Source organism: Nematostella vectensis, chromosome 7, assembly GCF_932526225.1.
Source record: "Nematostella vectensis chromosome 7, jaNemVect1.1, whole genome shotgun sequence".
NCBI classification, from domain to species: Eukaryota; Metazoa; Cnidaria; class Anthozoa; order Actiniaria; family Edwardsiidae; genus Nematostella; species Nematostella vectensis.
Window position 1 is genome coordinate 2,410,689 of NC_064040.1, and position 22,077 is coordinate 2,432,765.

Genomic DNA, 22,077 nt, shown 5'->3' on the forward strand with positions numbered 1-22,077 from the left:
TTGTAGGTTTGTGTCCGCCATTGATTTGCCGTGTCCCTTTGACCTGGTTACCTTGCACCTGTCAAAATGGTGTCAAAATGTCAAACTAACCAGGACGTGACGTCACATACTCAATACGTTTTTGGAGCACATGGCTAATTTACTTACTCGAAAGAGATAAACATAAGATAACCACTATAACTTTTCGCTTTTATGGCATTTAAAATGACCGGATCTCGATGCGTTGTTCAGGATTGTGAAAAACATTATAAAGCAGGGAAAAGCCTTCATTTGAGCCCAAAATCGGGTCCAAAAAAGGCGGAGTGGGATACGCTTTGTACAACTCCACTCGAAGAATCCGTTGGGTCGTTTTGTTGTGTGCTCGGACCACTTCGAGAGAGAATGCTATCACTTTGGCGAGGGGTCCGGGTTAAAGCGCTATTTGATAAAGGGATCCGTACCAACAATTTGGAAACCAAATTGAAAACCATTGCTTCACCATCGGACCGGGAATGGCGTCAAAGAGCAAAGGTGAGTTTCATAAATATCTCTACATGCTATTTTTCCTTTTCACCAATAACTGCCATGGAAATTCCTTTCCCCGGCCTAAGTAATTCCTTAGATACAGTTCTTTGCATTTAACGGATATTTATCAAATAGTTTACATTCAATTCTTATTACAACTTTCCCTGTACTCATGTTTCACGCATATATTATTGCTAATCCCCAACATTTCCTTTCTAAAATTCAAGTAAGTACTTAACTTGTAGGCTAGCTCGCAGTCTTAGAGTGGTTTTCAAAATCCCGTAAAATACTATTTAGTTTATTTACTACTAATACACTGCAATGTCTTTGTTCTCTTTTGTTCTGGCTTGACTATAACATTTTCAAATTTTGTTTCACGGGATTTTGAAAACCACTCTATCTTTCTATTATTACGTGGTTACTGTTGAAGAAAGCGGAATTTTTCACTACATAATCTGTTTAATATCCCAATAGGCTCCTAAGGCAAATCGATGTTCCCAATGTAAGGTGCGTCAAAAAGAAAAAAAAAGTCTTCAGAGAAGTGTGAGAAAATTGAAACTTTCACTGCATTCAAACCAGGAGAGATGGGCTAGGTCATTTATGGACACTGTCCCAGATCTTGTCAGTTCAGGTTAGTTCAAAACTTCAATTATGAATGGAATGAAATGAGATAAACAAAAATTATAACAAATACTCACAACTCCAATGTTTTGTTGTTGTTTTTGTTGCAGAGACCCAATATGATATCAATGACATTGAACAGGACAATGATGAAGCAGAGATGGAGGTGGAAAGCTGCGATGAAGAGGATGGAAGCGAAGACGAGGAAGATGACAGAGGTGACCCAGAGTGGAGACCAGAGCTGATAGAGCAGTACCACAGAGCAGGAGATGATGAGACAGCAGCAAATAACCCAAGGTATCGTTTCATATTTATCAAAGCCTTATGATTGTGTAGTTCCAGAAAATTCTGGGGGGGGGGGGGGGGGGGGTACAAACGCCCAGGAATATTCCGGGGGGAGGGGGGTCAAAATGCTTACCCAAAATAGAAATCCAAGAGGGTAGGGGGAGGGGAGGGAGAAGGTAGGTGGGGTCATACCTACCCCCTCCATGCCAGGGGGGGGGGGGGGGTGGATATTTTCTGGAACTACACATTCTAAGAAAAGTGCTCTTTAATCAAAAGGTTGAATTGTGACTCAAAAGACATCAGGGAGCAGCCAAAGGGGATAGTCTTCTTGTGCCAGCTGCTGCTGTTGTTTCAAGTGTGCAGGAGGTGCCATTTCCCAAAGCCAGTGCTGGATATATCGCAGAAAGGGACAATGCTTTCCATTACTGCTGCTTGTCATCAGTGTGAATATGTCTTTTCCTGGGACAGCCAAACATACATCCTTGGCAAATTTCCTACTGGCAACCTCCTGCTGAGCTTTGCCATTCTTTGTGCCGGGGCATCCGTCAACAAGGTTCTGCTGGTACTCAAGCATATGGGAGTGTTAGTGTACCACTTCCCTACCTACTTCTACAATCAGCGACACCTCCTTATCCTTTGCGTCCATAAATTCTGGAAATCTTTCCAGACCAAGGTCATATGTGAGCTGTCTAACAAGGAAGTTGTTGTAGCAGGGGATGGTCGGCATGACAGCATGGGCCATTCAGCCAAGTACTGCACATACACCATCTTCTGCTGCACAGTTGGATATATCATCCACATTGTTCTTGTTCAGGTAGTCTATATTATATAACTCATAAAGTTTACAATTTATAAAGTTTATCTATGCTGTGGTTTATTAATCATTATATTTAATTATCGGGCAAATGAATCCTGGAGCAGTACTGCCATGGAGTTTGAAGGCCACCAGAGAGCTCTGACATTCCTCTTGGGGACTTCTATTATCATCAAGGCATTCGTCTCTGATCGACATACTAAAAAAGCAAAATGGACGAGAGAGGAGTGTCCTTAAGTTTGCAGAGACTTTGGCAAGCCTGTAATTGACCACTTCTTCGATCTATGGCATATAGGAAAAAGTGAGATACAAACTTAAACACAGCATGACACATACACAAAAAGGAGAAAAATGACAATACTCAAATAATTGTACACTCATTTAATCTTTTAGAGATCCAGAAAGTGCTTATAAAGCTGACAAAGGAGAAGGGTTGTGAGGCGATTGGGCGCTGGAGGAAGGCATGTGTAAACCACTTCTACTGGGCAGTAATGTCTACAACCGCAAAGATGGGGGATATTATTGTGGCTAAGTTCAAAGCATTCCAGTACTGTGTTTTGAATATCCACAATAATATCCCCAACAACTTGTTTAACAAGTGTGCACATGACAAACTCCACTCAGAGAAGTTATGGCTCACTAAAGGTGACTAGAATTATGGATCTATCAAGTGTTAGAAAAAAATATATATGTTTTCCTTGGTTTGTGTCTCTTATTTTCAGGTTCAACAGCATATGAAAAGCTTTGTGAGGCTCTGAATAACACCTTTTTGCTGAGAGAGATAAGGCAGGCCTCCCCGGTACAGCAAACGAGCTGCCTTGAAGGCTACATTCTGTTGTAAACCAATTTGCACCTAAGATGCTGTCATTCTCCTATCTTGGACTCCTTGCCAGGTAAACACATATAAAATTTAAATACTGTGCGAGAGAAAGGAGAATGGGCATTAGAATTAAACATGTTATCTAGGCGGCCGAAACACATTAATCTCAGGTTTTTCCATTAGATCGACCCTGGCAGCCATACACTTTAACTATAATTTACACCGTGCACCCCAAATTGATGATAGATTATTATAGATTATGCACTTGAAGTATACATTGAAGATGTAGGAAGGACTCGATGTTAAAAGAAGCTTGAAAATACAGGTCTAAATCTGGTCATAAGCGAACTTTAAAGAAGACCAATCGCGCTGCCATTTTATGCTCCCGGTCAATGGCACAAGCATCGGCTAATTCAAGCGAGTAACCAAGATATTTTCAAATCAAATTATCATCAATTACATATCAGACTTCATTCGTACATTTTTATTTTGAAGTTTCCTTGCAAATAAACCGCTGAATTTTCAATGATTAACAACAACAAAGGAGTGGGTGACTGACATTTTTAAAGTTAAGGTTAAAGGTTATTAGCATATTGACCGGCCTTAAGTACCCCCCCCCAAAAAAAAAAAAAAAAAAAACATATTATATCAAGAAAATTTAGCCAAAAATTGTCGTTATTCCCAGTCAGTTCCATATAAGGAGACTAATATAATCCTTATTTGGAAAACCTGCACGATTCTTGCCATTGTTAGGGCTGCCTTACCGCAGGTGCTTCGTAAACTTTGTGAATTGTATTCAGAAGAGAAAAACAGTGACTGTGACCATCTTTAGTCAATGGGAAAAGCCTTTGAAAAGAAACTAAAATTCCTCTGTACCAGATCCCTACGACAATGTTTTCTTCATATGCAAAAATAAAGAGGGGGGGGGGGCTAAACGGTCATAACACCGCATAGAGCTCAACGACGCGGTTAACTCAATGTCTGCATATTTTGATTGAGTGCAAGCACTTGGAATCAGATAAAAAATATGCCCCGGAGATTCTGAATTATAAAAAAAAAAATCATAGCGATTAATGATCCTTCTTACTTACTTAGGCCTCGTCATCCCTGGTGGGACATAAGGCCAGTATAGTTCGCCTCAATTCTTGGCGGTTGCGGTAGTACTGTGCCTGTCCCCAACTGAGGCCAAGATCTTTTAATTCAGAGGCGATGGTTCTTCGCCAGGTAGTCTTTGGCTTTCCGGGTTTCCGCCTTTCTGCTGGTGTCTAATGCAGGGCAATCTTTGGTATCCGCTGTTGGTCCATGAGGAGGACATGACCAAGCCATTTCAAGCGCCGATATCTGATCTGATTGACCACGCTGCTACTGGTCTTTTTTTAAAGCTCCCCATTTAATATGACATTTGGCCAGAATATACCGCAGATTCATCTTAGACAACGGTTATAGAACACGTTCAGCTTCTTAATTCGGTCGTAATCACTCTCCAGCACTCTGATACATACAGGAGGACTGACTTCACATTGCTGTTGTAAATCCGTATTTTGGTTTTCAGGCTGTATTGCTTTGACCTTCAGATGTTACGAAGTGCAGCAAAAGCGCCTTGAGTTTTGCCCAGACGTGCGGTGATGTATTTTTCAGCGGCATTGTCCGAGCTAACTATACTACCAAGGTAGGTGAAATCTTCAACTCTTTTGAGTGGTCTGGAATCGACGGTGATCGGAGGCGCAGTCGGTGTGCTATTTTTGAACATGATCTGTGTCTTTAAGGCCGCTCTTTTTTGCAAAGCTGGTTAGCCTCTCTGTCTTGGTTTGCAGATGCTGAGGGCTGAATGAGAGAACAGCTAGATCATCTGCAAATCCAGGTCTTCTAACTGGGACAACAGCGTCCATCTTAAGCCTCTTGGTTTATCCGATGTTGTATTGCGCATGATTCAGTCAATAGAAAGGGGGAAGAGCATAGGCGAGATGATGCAGACTTGGTCTCACACCAGATTGCACAGGGAAGATTAATGATCATATGAATATCTAATGTTCCATCAACTAAGAGACCCACCTAGAAAAATACAAAAAGGGTATCAGAATTCAAAGAATAATCATTCTATTATCGATATCCTACAAGAAAAGCTGCTGTAGACTCGTTAAATTTATTCCAAACTAGATAAAGCTACGGGAAATGATGTATTCGGTTTTTTATTCGGCTAAGCGCAGCAAAATATAATGTAATCAAGACATGGTCGTTCCTGAAGAAAGACAAACATTTGCCGTTTCTGTTTTTTTTTTGTCTGTTTTTTTTTTACATTTTATTGCCCAAATCAGGAATAAATGGGTTAAACAATAAGAGAGAGAAAAAGAATTGAAAAAAGGACCCTATCGACATGGCAGCACCGATATTTACAAGCACCGATATTTCCTGCGAATGCTTTGTAATGCTCTTGCAAGGTACACTCCTTTTTAAAAGAACGTCTAATTTTCAGTTGAGGCTGGGCCGTTCTTATTTTTCGGGCATTTCAAGGCTGAATATGTTCTTAACGATGTTCTTAAATTTTAGTGCATATTAGAATATTTAATACCTAATGAATTATTAGGAAGAGAGTTACACTAATGATCAGTAGCAATAATAAGGTTATTACTATGAGCACAATTTGATTCTGCCTACGGTTCTGCATTTTGGAACGCATCAGGACCAAAAAAAGATTTTTTTTTCTGATATCTGAGCCTCGGGACGTTCTTAGCATGTTCTTAAAATTTGGTGAAATTTCAGGCTCGACATTCTTATAATAAGAATTTTATTAAAAAAAGAGTGTATACCACCCGCGCATTCACGTTGGCCTTCGCCCTGAACATTGTTTGAATCTGGATTCTTCAAAACACCAAAGACGCTTTAATACGGTCAAAGAACACACAGAATGTAAACATAAACACAATACATTGTTACTTTCAGCAAGTTATCTTTTTATTTTCACTTACATTGTTTCTGCAATAGGCCCAAATATAGAGCTTGGGCTACCTGTGCTTTCGTTGGCAAACAAACTCTAGCACGTGAGAAAGGATAGGCATTTAACTTGGTTTAGTGAAACGTGAGTTAATTCGATCGACATCCGCACACTGTGTGCCTTTGGCCTAGCGAGGCAGTGAGCAAAGAACAAGCGTCAAATTTTGCTCACCTCATCCAACTTGGGCCGTTGGATGGTGTTTGAGCGCGAAAACGAGACTCTCTTGACAAAACGCAAGGCTTGTGCTCAAAGGGCGGCAAAACGGCCGAACTCACATGGCGAGGAAAATTCTCTCAAGAAAATGTTCAGAAACCATACCACTTAAGAAACCCTGTCACTGAAATAAAATTAACTTCATTTTAAAGTCTCGAAAGCATTTATTTTGGAATGTTTTTATTTTTAATATACCTGCCTGCACAATAACTTTTTCCATCAAAAGTAATAAATATGAATGAAAAAAGGAGGATATTTTTTCTAATAGCTTCGCCGGTTACGTACAAATACACAATAACTACTTGTTGTAAACAACTTATGTTTGACTGGTTGTGTGAATTTCTCAAATACAACCGCAACGTCATTTATACTTTACATAACATGTGCAAAAATCGATAGTTTTTCGCGATGTTCATTATGAAAGAATTGTTCATCAAAAACACCTAATGAATTTGAATACGAAACACCACTCTCAGAAATCATTACTATATTTTTTTGTTCAAATAAAAAGAACTGTTTTGGAGGCGGGAGAGTTGGTGCGCCTTTCTAATTGATTCTAATGACTACTAGAGTTCTTGAAAGCAGTCGGTTTTGAGATTCGGCTAAACGTCCTTGACTCTTAGGATTCCCGGTCAAATAAAAAAAATGAAATGATTATTTACTCAAAGAATACGGAGAATAATTAAGCTTTTAGAACAGGTGAAGTTTTCAGCGCGTTACAAGTAAACAGAAGAAACTTGCCAACTGCCTACAAAATGATATTACTATTTATGTTTTATTTGCACCATAGTCAACAATAAACAAAAAGCTATAAGAACTATTGGATTTTCATAATGTGCGATTGAGTAAAGCGTACCGAAAAAATGCATGACATTAGGCTGTATCATAATGAATTTTTCCAATTTCTGATCTAGAAAATGCTAAGTACATGCCAAGTTTGTTTGGCTTTCGCAACGCAGTATTTTATTCTCTTGATAAAATTTCGCGCATTAGATAAAATGAGCGCACGGGCGGCGAATGAGGTGGCAAGGACCACCTTAAAATCAAAGTAATGGCGAAATCTCTTTTCGTCTATTTTATTTCTAGATAAGATAAAAACAATTATGTTCGTTAAAGATATTGTTTTAAAACAGCGACGTGGACGGAAGTTATAGGAAGCGTTATTTAGAAGAACTTCCATCAAAGATCGCTAAATGTAAGAGCCCCCCGATAGCGTTAAATGGGTCTTGTGAAATGACAAAACAGCAGATAATAATTACACTTTTTCTCTTAGCTAGCAGGATTTACTTGTTTAAGGGGAAAAAAGGAGCTTTTATTTAGAACTGCATTTCTAAGCTGACGTATGGACGTGTCATCATTTAAGGAGCGTTCACGAGAAAGTGTGAAAACGAAATGAAGATTCCTTTTAGCAGGTGCTTTACACATCGCCGAAGGCAGTCATTCGGCAGTGACCAACCACCACGCAGTAAGTAAAAGCAATTTTGGAAATACGTAAACATCTAGCAAGTTTTTCTTCGATAGGAAAACAAGACAAGCAAGAGCTTTTAGACTTTCTGAACCTTTAAGAGCTTCTAAACATTGCTGCCTGCGGTCAACGATCAGGTTACACTGAGAGTTATCGAAGAGGTGACTACTGGAGATTTGAATGTTCCTTTAACGTGAGACATTTAACTACAATCAGTAGTGAAATGGGCTATTAGGTAAGACTGAGGGATGAAGAGCTCGTCTACGGAAGGAATGCCTATTTGACGGGATCCTTGGTTGTTAAATCTTTTATTACTTTGGAAATGCGATTTGGCGGACCGCCGGAGTGCGGCAACATCAGTGGGATGCCGGTCCTGTCTTTCAGTTCAACAGGCATCTCCTTACTTCTAACATGCATCTCAGCTCCTACCAATGTCTGCATATGTCTGGCGATCTACAAGGACCCCTACAAAAACCTCAAGACTGCGTTTAATTTGCTTATAGTTAACATAACGCTGGCTGATTTGCTTCAAGGCTTAATAGTCATGCCCCTTTCGGTGGCGTTTCACGCCCTGGAGGGTAGCAATACAATGTCAATTCCGCTGATAAGATCACTTCACGTTTTCACGTTTTTATCGTGTACGGCTTCTGTCCTGAGCATCGCAGCTTTGGCAATTGACAGATGTTTTAGTATAACGAATCCGTTGCAATACAGAGCTAAATTAACGTATCGACGATCCCTAAAAGTATCCTTAATGGTGTGGCTTTTCTCGATCGCGCTCACTTTTCTTTACTTCCAGGTTGATTTTATCGCTTACACATTTGTCTACGTGAACAGTGTTCTACTGTTAACTCTAGCGGTTTTGTTCTTGGTTCAGATACAAGTGTGGAGCAGCCTTCGGCGCCATCGAAAGAAACTAAAATTGATGACTTTGCCAAGCTATACTAATGGAGTGAACATTTGCGTCCGAAACGAAGATAAACTGCTACAAAAACGAGATACAAAAGTGACAAAAACCTTCCTCACATTGCTTGCATTTTTTCTTATCTTAAATGCGCCGGCGTTTATATTTGCATATCTGCTAAATTTCTGTGACAACTGCAGCTGCAACACTATCCACATTTTTAGAGATATCCATTTCCTATCGCTTTTATTTCCAAGTTCAATTAACCCATTTCTTTTCGGTTGGCGGCTCCCAAACTTTAAAAGAGCACTGCAAAAGGTTGTGCTGCGTCGCTCTTCAGTGCAAGAAGAGTCACCTAAAGATCTTTCAAGTGTGGGGTTTTTAACGTCTTTACTCATGAAGGAAAACTACGTCAGGCACGAAAGCGTTATATTTGGCACCTTCCCATACGTTGGACATGGAATTTGTAATTTTGCATCGTCAGTAACCGACGATGAGTATGTTGGTGCGGAAAGTGAAGCTAGTCCAGACAGAAATGAAATAAAAAGCAAGATTACCAATGGTGATCACCATAACGACAGTGGCAGCGACACTGAAAATAAAGGCGCAGTGAGAAGTAACACTGATGGTAACAAAAGCAGAAGATATAGCAACGGTAAAATAAGAAATAACAATTCCAACAGAGGTAGAAACAGATACATAGATAGCAAAAGATGTAGAAAAAGTTGCAGCTGTTACTGCAGTGCCAATGATAAGGGAAAAGTTGACAACTGTGGTCTCGACAGAACAAATGGGAAAAATATAAACGGTAATAGCAATAATCAGAACAACAGTATCGGAAGCCCAGAAAATGCTAACAACGAGGATGCTAACAGATGCACGCACAACCAGAACAATCCCAAGAGCAAAGATAACGCAATAAGAAGAAGTAACCGTGATATTTCAAATCTGTTGTCGCTTTCTATTGCGCAACTAGCGCAACAGAACCAGCCATTCAGCGCCGAGCAAAACCAACCAATCAACAGCCAAGAAGCACCATTGACGTCATCAAGCATAACAATGTATTACAGCATGACAACAGTATTGTAAAATCTTTCTTAATTGTCTTTCTTATTTAATTAGTGCAACTTCGCCCATAACTGGAACTGAGTTGAGACCCTGAGTTGGGCCGTTTCACGAATTTGCGTGGCATCCTTGCGCAAGAATGCCACAATCTAATGTTGACATAAACTGACTTGTGTTGCTTATACAAGGCTTACACTTGTTTTAGCCAGAATAGTGCACCTGTCAAAATATAAGTATTGAGATTTTAAAGAATTTGTGAAGCTTCCCTTCACGTCTGTTTCGAAAAAGTTAATGTTGACCCCCCTCCCCATATCTTGGGGAAAAGGGAAGAAAAAGGGAAAGGAAGCTGGGCCGGCTTTATCCATTCTTGTTCCTAGAGCTCTGGGAACGAGAATGGGCTATATCAATATCTTATGCTCTTTTGGCTTTAACACGAAACCGCGCTATAAAAGAACTTTAGAAGCACACTAGCATACACACATTGGCACCAGTCGGACCGCTAGCACAGTCTATTAACAGTGCAGTTCGGCAACCATGGACAGCTGTTTCGTCCTTATTAGGACTCGACAGCATGGCATAGCCAGTTTGCCTCAGTTAAACTTCATCGGCAAAAAAACTGCAGGGCGACTTCGACTCGAAAGAAGTGCTTTAAACCACAGCTTAGATCCATGTGGGATCTAGAGCTGCGACCGGGCTAGCGTGATGCCAATTGTGCGGATCACGCATGCGACCTTTGCTAGCCTAAAACTCCGTCGGATAGCCAAATCACTGCGAGTATGTAAACATAAATGTGGACTTTAGAAGCACACTAGCATACACACATTTGCACCAGTCGGGCCAAGACGGGACGCTAGCACAGTCTATTACCCGTGCAATTCGGCAACCATGGACAGCTGTTTCGTCCTTATTAGGGCTCGTCAGCATGGCATAGCCGGTTTGCCTCAGTTAAACTTCATCGGCACCCGGTCGCAGCTCTAGATCCCACATGGATCTAAGCTGTGGTTTAAAGCACTTCGTTCGAGTCGAAGTCGCCCTGCAGTTTTTTTTGCCGATGAAGTTTAACTGAGGCAAACCGGCTACGTCCCGAAATTCTTCATTAGCTCAACTCGAATCCCGAGGGACTATTGCACGCATGTTCTATACTGTTTTGCTGCTGTAAAGATATTGTGGGCTCGTAAACATGGCGGAGACAAGGACGACTCATGAATGGCCCGGAGAAATCGGGCCATATAAGTCTACTTTAAGTTTCTAAATATGTTTTATTTTCGCCTCTGAATTGTACGATATATAAGCAAATCGAAGAAATTTATTTTCCCGCTTCGAGTTCCGTTACCACCGGCCATCTTTACTTTGGATTTGAATTCAAAAGGTGTCGATTGTGGGCGGTCCTTACCCTTCATCGGGTAGCGCGGTTTCGTGTTTTATCCAGAATTGCAGTCATAGGCTGATTACTCTGGATTTACATTACACGGGGGTCTTATTCGGAATGTTATATAAGGCGTGCTGTGCTAAAACAGCAATGATTTTGTAGATGTCCTACCTGTTCTTTGCTCCTGTTTTCTTTTTTAACATTGTCAAAACAGAGAAAAAGCGAGGCAAAAAAAATAATGAAACAAATAATGAAACAAAAACAAACAAACAAAAAACAAGCCGAAATTGAAGTCACGCTATTGTCATGTGTCACTATTTCTAGGAACCCCGTGACTTCCGTTATGATAGCACATGGCCGTCACATGACAACAAGTACACACGTACGACATATTTTACTCATTGATCTTCAGCGCATTTGGAATCTGCCACTCGGACAAGCGCCATGAACTGCATTACAATCCTAGCCTTCTATTTAGGAATTATAGAAGCAAGCCTTCCTTTACAAACGACTACATTTTGGCAAATTCGTCGAGAAGCAGAGAAAAACAACGAACTGAAAAATATCCGTCATGGAAAGTTGTTGTCACCCTTACCAAACATTAACGAGGTAGAAGGATATGATTTTGAACAGTACATAGATCATTTCGAGTTTACCCCTCGGCCTAGGACGTACTTACAAAGATATTGGATGAACAGAGCTTTCTGGAAAGGTGCCGATGGCCCTGTGTTGTTGTACGTTGGCGGCGAGAGTGTTCTGTCTGGAGGCTACATTGCCGGTGGTGAGTAGACAAATCTCTAAATGGTAATTATATATATTATTGATTATTATTGATTACTGTATATTATCGATTACAAAGAGTTGATATTCTTTCTAAATCCTTTTTTTCTGTTGTTATTGCAATTGTATTTTTCAATCGTTCCTATATTTTCTATTATTGTGTGTATGAGGGGGGGGGGGGGGGGGGGTGCTAACGTGTTCTAACGTCATGTTAATTATTGATAATATCTCTGACAGGCCATATAGTGGATATTGCCAAAGAATATGGTGCCCTACTGTTTGCAGTGGAGCACCGCTACTATGGAAAGAGTAATTTCTTTGGCTGCCTGAAGACAAAGAACATGCGCTACTTGTCTAGCCAGTTGGCGTAAGTACTCATTCCCAGAGGGAACTCACTTATATTCACTATATGGGACATGCTGCTAGATGGATAAGGTTTTTGATAATTTCTGTCCCTGACAGGGTACATATAAGCTCTATTAAGCTATTTATCCTAACAGGGTATTTTAACCCATTAAATCCTGGCTATTTTTGAGCTGAATTTACAAAAAACAGACTGAAAACAGATACCTCCCCCCCTATTCTGAGTTTTATACAGCCCATCAAAGTCAAACACAGCTGCACCTAGTCAGCGGTATCCAAGCTTTCAAACAGTGCTTTGTGGTCCTCACTTTTAATCCCTCGTCGTTGTGCTGAAGCTAGCACAAGTTGATGGTTGCTTTTATTTTTCATAAAAAATACAGCTATGAGCATATTAGGAGAGTGTCTCAGGACATCATGAATTCTATTGGGGCATAATTGAGTGCTTTGCTTATGGATATTTGCAAGCAAAGGTGGATTCATGATGATTTTTTCTTGTTTGGCTTTGCCTGGATGAGAAAATAATTTTCTAATGAATCACCACAGCTCTCCTAAATGCTGTCTTTTCTGAAACCAAATTTATTCCAAAATTGTTTACACTGCTATTCTGGGTCTGTATGAGCTGGAATTGATTTGTTTGGCTTCGGGGTGTAAAGACTTATAAAAAAACCATCTGACTTTGGGGAGAGGAGTGTTGACTGGCCCTCCCCTCGTAAATTTTTCCCTGGATCTCCCAGAATGCTTTGCAATCCGTAAAGGCATCTTCATGGTTTTACAAGCCTTCAAGGAGGGGACATTGTGTTTTGAGGCCATAGAGATAAACCTGGAGGATTAGAATAAAGGTATCTATTTGTGTATTGAGCTGTGTTTGCTGATCTCTCTCCCTTGTGTGGTATTTTGAGCGTTTTATTGAGAGGGGTGATTCTGCTTCTCTTTCCTTGTTCGATTTGAAATTTGTCAAAAAAACCTGTGCTATTATTTGGCTTAAGAGTAGTTGCCAACACCTTGGTTGGATGCATATCTTCAAGACCATTTACCCCTTAGACCGATGCCTGAGTATCTTCATCTTGTTGTGTTTATTTTGCATTTATGAATTTTTTGGGTTGTGGGTACTTCCCAAAGCCGGTACAGGCCGGCTGAGGGGTCAATGTGTTAAACCTCTCTGTCCTGGACAGGCTATTGATCTTAAATCCTAAATAGGGTATACATATATCTCAAACACCCTTCTCCTGGACAGAGTTTCATTTGTATTATTTTCACATGAATGGTTGAAAATGTCAAAATGTTTTTTTTTTATCCCAAGAATTTCAGGGGTATTGGGGTTACCTGCGACTGTTGTGCTAGATTATGAATTTTTTTTGGCCTAAACAGTGTAATATATTTCTTTTTTATTTTGATGTACAGGGTCATGGTTAGAACTACAGGGCAATTTTTATTGCATTTTTTACTATTTTCTTGTGTTTTTATTCATGATACTTTTGAGTAAAAATAATAATTTCATCCCTCTTTTTTATGTTAGTCTTGCAGATCTTGCCCAATTCGTGGCTCATGCCAAAAATAAATTTGGCCTGACGGACAAAAACAAATGGATAACCTACGGGGGGTCATACCCAGGCTCCCTCTCTGCCTGGTTTAGAATCAAGGTAAGTACAGTTACAATTGTAAGTCGCTTAAACAGCCACCCCCTATTTTGAGTCCACTAGTTCATAAAGGCAAATCCAGAAGTTCCAATGGGGGCAGAAGCAAGGATTTTTTTATTGTTTTGTTTCTCCCCTTTTACACTTCTAATTGGCTCTCCCTCTTTGTTTCTTTCTGTTTCTTGATCTTTGGTAACTCCATAGGGAAATCGCTTTTAAATTCATTACTGTCAACTCTCCTGTATAAGGCTGGAGTCTCAAGATTTCGAACCCCTTCTCCTGCACTCCCGCGTTGAGCACCAGATCTCAAGCTTTTAGCGATTTTTATTGCTTCTTTTTCTTCTTGCTGAAAAAGCGATTTTACCTATTTTCTATTAAAATAATTGTAAAAAAAAATAATCCCCTTGTGTAGCACAATTTATTCAACACCCTCGTGAGATCTATAAGTGGATTTGTGTGCGAGAGGTTTCTTTATGGCAAACGCCTGTGAGGGTATACCCACCCCTCCCCCCAAAAATTATCAAGCCTTGAGATTGTCGAAGGTTAACAGGTATGTAAATTGGCCACTTTTTATTTCTTGTGTTAGTACCCACATCTGGTTATTGGTGCTGTAGCATCATCGGCGCCAGTCGAGGCACAAACTGACTTCAAAGACTACAACAATGTAAGTGTTTGATCTCAATTCTCTCTGTTAGCATGCCTACGTTTACATGTCTATTAATTACATCAATTGGCACAAAGCTCTATGAATTTCAGGGATGGTAAGGGTTATTTTTGGGATTTTCTGGAATAGCCTTTTTTATTTTGATTGGTGAAAAAGGCAGTGAAAACAGTGATCAAAGATTGCTGTCATTGCTGTGATTTGTAAGTGGCAAAATTTTCTCTGTGGAATCGTGATCTTTGCTATTTAAAATCCAGTAATGTTTTTTCCTATTCAATGTTTGCTAGTTTATTGTGAAATGTGATTGCTGATTTTTGAAACTATCAGTTATATCAGACCTTTCCCCTTACTGCCCCTGTGAATTTGGCTTGGTGTGAAAGCATGGCCTATCGATCCTTTAGTCTTTAGGAGAGGTGTCAGAATGCAGGTAGAGTGAACAGGTATGAAGAGGGAATTTCCTTAGTTTGCACCTGATGAGGAGAATTAAATATAATGTTTTGCATTTTAGGGTCAAGGGTACTTTTGCATTTGTAACATTTGTGTTACAATTACATCATATTTGCTCCAACTTATGGAAGACTTAAATCATATTGTAACTACTGAAATCTGAATTGCATGTTGCCATGTTATATAGGTTGTTGCATCTAGCCTAAGTAGTCCTTTGGTTGGTGGATCAAAACTGGTGAGTCCAAAATCTGCTATCTTCTAATTGTTTTACCATACAAACAGGCTAAAGCCCCCCTCTCCACACTCAGTGTGTATTTGTTATAATAAGGGGGGGGGGGGTGAATAGGGGTATGTAAATCTGCCGATCCGCTAAATTTTCAGGGCAAATCTGTGGATCCACAGATATTTTTAGATCCGCATAGTATGACAGATAAACAATAGCATCGATTGAAATTCATTTAAAATCTGAAATTGGACCGTCAAAGCATCCAAAATCCGAAATCCGCACCTAAATTGTCGACAGATCCGTGATCCGCCGTATTTCCAAAGTCCGCAAATCCGCTGAAATAATCATCAAAATCCCGTGAACCTATTCACCCCTCCCCCCCCCCAATAAGGAATAAAAGAAGGAGGGTAAGGATGGTTTGCCCCTTCCCTCAGCAATGGGGTTTTTAAAGCCGCTGAAATTGAACTTTTATGTATCAAAGTCCTTTATTTATTATTATTATTATTTTTTTCTAGTGTATGCATAATATTGAAGAGGCATTCAAATTTGTGGACCGTCTTCTTGACACCAAGAATTTTAAAACTCTTGAGAAGGATTTCATTGCTTGCAACGACATCTCTAAACTTAACGACACATGGATGTTTGCCTCCAACCTAGCTGGATTCTTCATGGGGCTTGTTCAGTACAATAACCAGGTACCTGGAATCAACATTGCCTATGTCTGCAAACAGATGAACAATGCAAGCCGGTCGCCTTATAAGAGTTTATCAATTCTTTACAAGGTAAATAATTACAAATGAGCATAATGATCTCATACCTAGGCTCTGGGAGTCGTATAACCCAAAATAGTCTTATGCCTAGTGAACACTAGCGACATAACAACATAACAACATAGGCGTGCGCACTCTTTTAAGCCCGACATAACGACATGAACATAATGACATAAAAGAAAAAACATGTTTTTTCCCCTTATGTTGTTATGTTCATGTCGTTATGTCGGGCTTATGTCAAAATGTCGAACCATTCACATTCACATAAGGGTGCACGGGCCTATGTCATTATGTTGTTATGTCACAAGTGTGCACCAGGCATTAGTGTGAAAATGCCAATTTTATTTTTATTTGTACATAATCTTAATCTCTCTAACATAACACATGAGAGCAACTACATAGTAATACAAAAAAAAACATTATTCCCACTGCATTTCCCTTAAAAAATAATTGAGCTTTTATTTTTTAAAAGAGGCTTTGTAAAACAAAATTGAGACCACCCCTCAAAAGGTTCCCTTTCCATCTCAACCATTTTTGGCTGTAATCTGTAAAGAGACTTATAAGTGACTTGCCTACTTGTTGGAAGTTTTGTTATAAATACTGACTCCGTTTTGTGTGACAAAGGCAGTTTCCTGCGAATGAAAAAGATTGCAGGTTGCAGAAACATGATACACAGAGCATAAAAACAAAAAAATGTATTGCAAATTGCAGAAAAGGGATGTTACACGTGATTTTTTTTGCAACAATTGCCTCGTTTCACAACACCTTTATGTTAATATTTACATGATAAGGAAGAAAAAACAAGCTATCCTATTTTATCTCGAGGCAGATAAATATAGTAAGTTGAGACATTGCCTTGATTATTAACCGGTATACCCACTCTGAATGCGTGATCCTCCCCCTCCCAGCCACTAATAGGCAGGGAGGAACGGTCATCAATCGTCGGTGGCGACTCGCCAATCAAGGCAATGCCCTCGACGTGCTTCGCGCCCAGAAGATCACGCTATGCATCGTCACCGTGGGTATCGTGGTTGTCTCTGTAAGGTTACAAAGACGGGACGCGTACTATAGAAATGATCCTAGTAAGTACGGTCTTGAATTCGTTCGGAGACTAAAACGATCACATCCGTTCAGCTCGAATATTCCATGTGGGGCGCAAAAAACACAATTCCCGCATGCGCACTTCTGAATGTCACTATTACGTAGCTAGAAATCAATTTTTATAAAATTAATTTTACAACCCCAAAATCGTTTGCAAAGTGGAACGGTATTGTATCTACTACCTATTTATACTTTTAGATGATTTTCTTGCCCGTGCTGTGAATTTACTACTAGAAAATTTTTTTTTTGAGAGCATGTGCATTATTTATTTTTTTATTTCAGAAAACTATTTTTGGGTATTGTGACAGATTTGTGAAGTAGATAAAAATGCGAGAAACTAACGGAAAGACGTGAGCCTGGCTTTATGCGCGGCAAACAACAATGAGAAAATGACGAAAAGCTCTCCTAGTTTAAAACATGTCAATCAAAAAGTTATTCTCGCTTTCCTATTAAGCCCCGTGCAAACTGCGCCAGTACCTGCCAGCATTGCTGAAAAATTCTTGCTCGACTGACCAAAAGACAAAGGAAATGTCAGAAAGTCCATTTCCTTGACATTTCCTTTGTCCTATAGTCAGCGAAAATTCTGGCGCAGTTTGCACGGGGCTTAAGCTATCCACAGGCTTCCCACCCGCGCCAGTGAAGGATTTATAAGGACATACGAATTCACCCAAATAAACATCTATGAGTTATATCTTCATGCTATATTCATGAAATAAGCTTAGTTGGGATGTAAATGGATCCATCTGTGGTGTTATTTCTCAATTTTACGAGTTTAGAGCGATATAAGCAAGTTTGACTCAGATTTTGAGTCGATACTCTAAGTATGTTAATGAGACAAGGTTGGCAACTTTATTCTGACTACCACAATTTCAGCGTGATTTTCTGCCGGATTTTAAGCAGTACGAAATCACTGACACTGGTAAAGGATGGGAGAGGGATGGAACTATTCCCTAATCGAGTTTTTAAGCAATCCGCCTAAAACCCTGCGAGAAATGATTTTTTTGAACGGCTATTTTAGCTTTCCGTCGATAATCGGGACATAGCAGCTGGTCAAATGGCATCCTTGGAATGTAATTTGCATAGACAGCTTAGCCCCACACCACCCTAGACCCGACTTGTTTATCTCAAAGTTTCCGCACTAACATCTAAATTGTGAGTTGTGTGAAACGTCACTTGTACAGCTGGGGAGTACATGCGGACTGTCGACGTTTGCGACCTGTCGATCTAGATAAGGGATGGAGAAGGGTAGTGTGGGGCTACGCTGTCTATGCAAATTACATTCCAAGGATGCCATTTGACCAGCTGCTATGTCCCGATCATCGACGGAAAGCTAAAATAGCCGTTCAAAAATCGCGCTGAAGCTGAAGTAGTCAGAATAAAGTTGCCAGCCTTTTCTCATAAACATACTTAGTATCGACTCAAAATCCGAGACAAAGTTATATCGCTCTAAACTCATAAAATTGAGCTTCTTGGGAAGAAAAAACACCACAGATGGGTCCATTTAAATCCCAACTAAGTTTATTTCATGAATAGAGCATGAAGATATAACTCATAGTTTTTTTTTTTTTTTTTTTTTTTTTTTTTGCGTGAATTAGAAATCCTTTACTGACGCGGGTGGGAAGCCTGTGAGCTAAATGTCTCATAACGTAGTCATAGCCATGGTAGCGCGCATCGTTTTTGTAAGCCTTTGATATATAGCGTTATGATATATTTGTATTCGTGCAGTTTGTAACAAATAAAGTTGTTATAAAGAACGACATAACAAACCAAGGTATCTCGTAGGATCCCGACCGTATAGCTGTTATCCCAAATCATGTTTTTAGCGATATTAAGTAATGATACCTTATTCGATTATATGCGAAAAAAATTTCTAGCTAAACTTCGGAACATAGTCCAGACACAAAATTTGGTACCATTGTAACCCTATTAATACCTCTTTCTTTGAAAATTAAAGAGTTCGTTTTTTTGTAGAACAATTGTGGCAGGGTATTCTGGAATTTGTTTTTGAACCCTGCCTGGCTATTCCCTGTATGTCACGTTGTTGTTATCAGTCGAACGCACCACCGATGCACACTCACTATGAACAGTCTTTTTTTTATATTTTATAAGAAACTTTTTTTATAAGAACGTCCAGCCTGAGATTTCAACAAATATGCCGAGGCTTTCCTGGATAGCCATGTACGCTGAGCAGAAGCATCACGTGTGTGCCACGTGCACGGTGGTGTCATGGGCGTGTATTCATAATAACAATCTTAAATGTCTTCTCTTTTGATCATTATTTAAATTCGTTTTTTTAAACAGTGTAAAGAACATTTTTCAAAAACAAGAACGGCCAAGCCTCCACTAAAAAGTAGTCGTTCTTATATAAAAACAAGAGAAAACAAGAGTGTACTGAGTCAGATGTTATCGTTTTTTAGCAACAAGAGTGTACTGAGTCAGATGTTATCGTTTTTTAGCAAGAAGAGTGTACTGAGTCATCAGATGTTATCGTTTTTTAGCAACAAGAGTGTACTGAGTCAGATGTTATCGTTTTTAGCAACAAGAGTGTACTGAGTCAGATGTTATCGTTTTTTAGCAACAAGAGTGTACTGAGTCAGATGTTATCGTTTTTAGCAACAAGAGTGTACTGAGTCAGATGTTATCGTTTTTTAGCAACAAGAGTGTACTGAGTCAGATGTTATCGTTTTTTAGCAACAAGAGTGTACTGAGTCAGATGTTATCGTTTTTTAGCAACAAGAGTGTACTGAGTCAGATGTTATCGTTTTTTAGCAACAAGAGTGTACTGAGTCAGATGTTATCGTTTTTAGCAACAAGAGTGTACTGAGTCAGATGTTATCGTTTTTTAGCAACAAGAGTGTACTGAGTCAGATGTTATCGTTTTTTAGCAACAAGAGTGTACTGAGTCAGATGTTATCGTTTTTTAGCAACAAGAGTGTGCTGAGTCAGATGTTATCGTTTTTTAGCAACAAATCCAGAATACGGCGTCCTGTTCGGACTTCAGTTATGAAAATTTTATGAAAACCGTCAAGACACAGAAGCGCGACCCAGATGGCTTCGATATGATTCGTCAGTGGTACTACCAGTCCTGTACGCAATTCGGATATTGTAAGTACCTGTCCAGTGTCTAGCCTGCGAAACAGGCGAAAAGCGCCCCAGAAAAGCTCCCGAAAAAGCCGAACGTATAGCGCTCGGCCAAAAATAGGGAGATTGGGGCGCAACTAAGTAAAACTCCGCTACTCAGCTCAGCTTCTTCGTCGTTTTCGTTTACGCGACTAGCCCCAGATGAGCAGGCTATCCAGCGAGCAGCTAAAGGCAATAAAGGATAGGACGTTTCGAAAACCATCTGGATCTTTTCTGTAAGGTCATTACTTATCCTCGTTTTTATGCAAATGTAGCGCGGAAAGCCTGGCGTTTCTTTTTGTTGGGATTCTGTGGTGTTTCTGGTTTCCTTGTGGTCGATGGTTTCCCAGGAACTGGCTGATATTCAATTTTTACCTGTGTTCTCTTTCAGTCCAGACATGTGAACCTGGTACTCACTGTGTATTTTCCAAGCGCCTTGGTATTATCAATGATATGGACTTGTGCCAGGAAGTTTTTGAGATTGCACCAGGTCAGCTCAAGGCAAGGATCAACTTCACTAATGAGTACTATGGCGGGAAGAGACCTAGGGGCTCCAAAATCGTCTTTGTTAATGGTATGTGTATATTGAGGTAGGTTTGGGGGGGGGGGGGGGTAATGATGCTTAGAAATATAAAGGGGCTCTTATCCAACCTCTTTTTAAAATTTTGGATCTGCCCTTAGATGATAAATTGTAGTACGGGTGACCTTGTGTGTTAGCCCATGGTTGCCACTGTGATCCAGGTTAAAATCCTAATTCACGCTTTAATTTAAATTTTGTGTCCTAGAAGTGAGTTGAAGTTATTTCTCTTATGTTTCTGAAGAACACTGACATTTGAAGAATAAATAGAGAGAACCAGTTAATTAAAATTAAAAAAAAACAGGGAGACTTGCTATGAGTGGTATTTTGTACCTTATTTCTACCTATTTCATTGCGTGATCTATACCTATTACAGGTTCTATCGATCCATGGCACTCGCTAAGTGTAGTGACTAACCAAACATCCTCTGAGGTGGCTGTCTTCATCCCTGGCACCTCCCATTGTGCTAACATGGGAGCCAATCAACCTAACGATCCCCCTGCACTGGTCGAGGCTCGCAGGGTAAGGATCAGTACATTGCATGATATAATTATAATATACTGATCCTACTTATAGCAGTGCCAATTGGCCTTGAAATACTAGAGCACGATACAAAGACAGAAACTGGGGGAGGGGGGCCCAGATACGTCCCTGCTTATTTTCTTAATTTAAGAATAATAAGGAGGGCCTGGGGCCTATTGGCCAAACCAAAAAGGTAGTGTTGCAGTTATATATGTAGCACAAAGCATCTTTGTAGACATTATTACTGTACCACCAGACATAGGCATATATACCATCTCAGTGCTTCTGTCTGGTCCTTTGTCGGACTCTTACTCACTGTTGATTCTGTATTTCATTTTGCAGAGGGTGACAGCAATAGTAGGGGAATGGCTAAAAGAAGCACAAGCTGCTACTTGACAAATTTGGACAATAAATTTTCTTTGACAATGCCATCCATCTACATCATGAGCTGCAGTTATCAATATTCTTCTAGCCAACCTGTGAATTGGATCTTTCACAGAAGTTTTACTGAAACCTGCTAGATGTTAATAACTCCCCAGGTCTATTACAGAGGGGTGTTATAATGTATCTATTGGCTCTTACATAAAACTCTGAAGACAGCTAAAGCTGTATTTTGCTGGAAAAAGACTGTAGGATGAGAGGGGAACTCATATATTTACCAAATTTGCAAGTTAAGTTACTAGTAATAAAGCAAATTTCAGGGTTTGTTGTCAAATTGCTTTCTTGCGCCTAAATTCTGTTCACTAAAACAGCTTTTCTATCAAATTTTAAAATAATACCACTAAACAATCTCTTCCCCAATTTCATCTTCTAGTACTAATAAG

General features: G+C 39.8%; 2 protein-coding genes, 1 non-coding gene and 1 pseudogene across 3 annotated transcripts; 3 read left to right on the forward strand and 1 right to left on the reverse strand.

Annotated features, from left to right (window-relative positions):
- The first annotated feature begins 131 nt into the window (after positions 1-131).
- Positions 132-2,901, forward strand: LOC116609573 (annotated as a pseudogene).
- LOC116609575 (5-hydroxytryptamine receptor 7-like) lies at positions 2,728-9,958 on the forward strand. The gene is made up of 4 exons (XM_048730583.1): positions 2,728-2,869; positions 2,947-3,117; positions 4,597-4,713; positions 4,859-9,958. The coding sequence occupies exon 4, from the start codon at positions 8,037-8,039 to the stop codon at positions 9,705-9,707; it is 1,671 nt and encodes a 556-aa protein (XP_048586540.1). The 5' UTR covers positions 2,728-2,869; positions 2,947-3,117; positions 4,597-4,713; positions 4,859-8,036; the 3' UTR covers positions 9,708-9,958.
- A 1,437-nt stretch (positions 9,959-11,395) lies between these two features.
- LOC5502092 (thymus-specific serine protease) lies at positions 11,396-21,958 on the forward strand. Its single transcript, XM_001623270.3, has 10 exons — positions 11,396-11,833; positions 12,070-12,199; positions 13,712-13,835; positions 14,416-14,493; positions 15,125-15,172; positions 15,679-15,945; positions 19,998-20,139; positions 20,546-20,728; positions 21,108-21,253; positions 21,596-21,958. Exons 1-10 carry the CDS (start codon positions 11,497-11,499, stop codon positions 21,647-21,649), a joined length of 1,509 nt encoding a protein of 502 aa, XP_001623320.2. The 5' UTR covers positions 11,396-11,496; the 3' UTR covers positions 21,650-21,958.
- Positions 16,809-17,029, reverse strand: LOC116609582. The gene has a single exon (XR_004292990.2). It is a non-coding gene; the product is annotated as a small nucleolar RNA U3 (small nucleolar RNA).
- Positions 21,959-22,077: the final 119 nt, after the last annotated feature.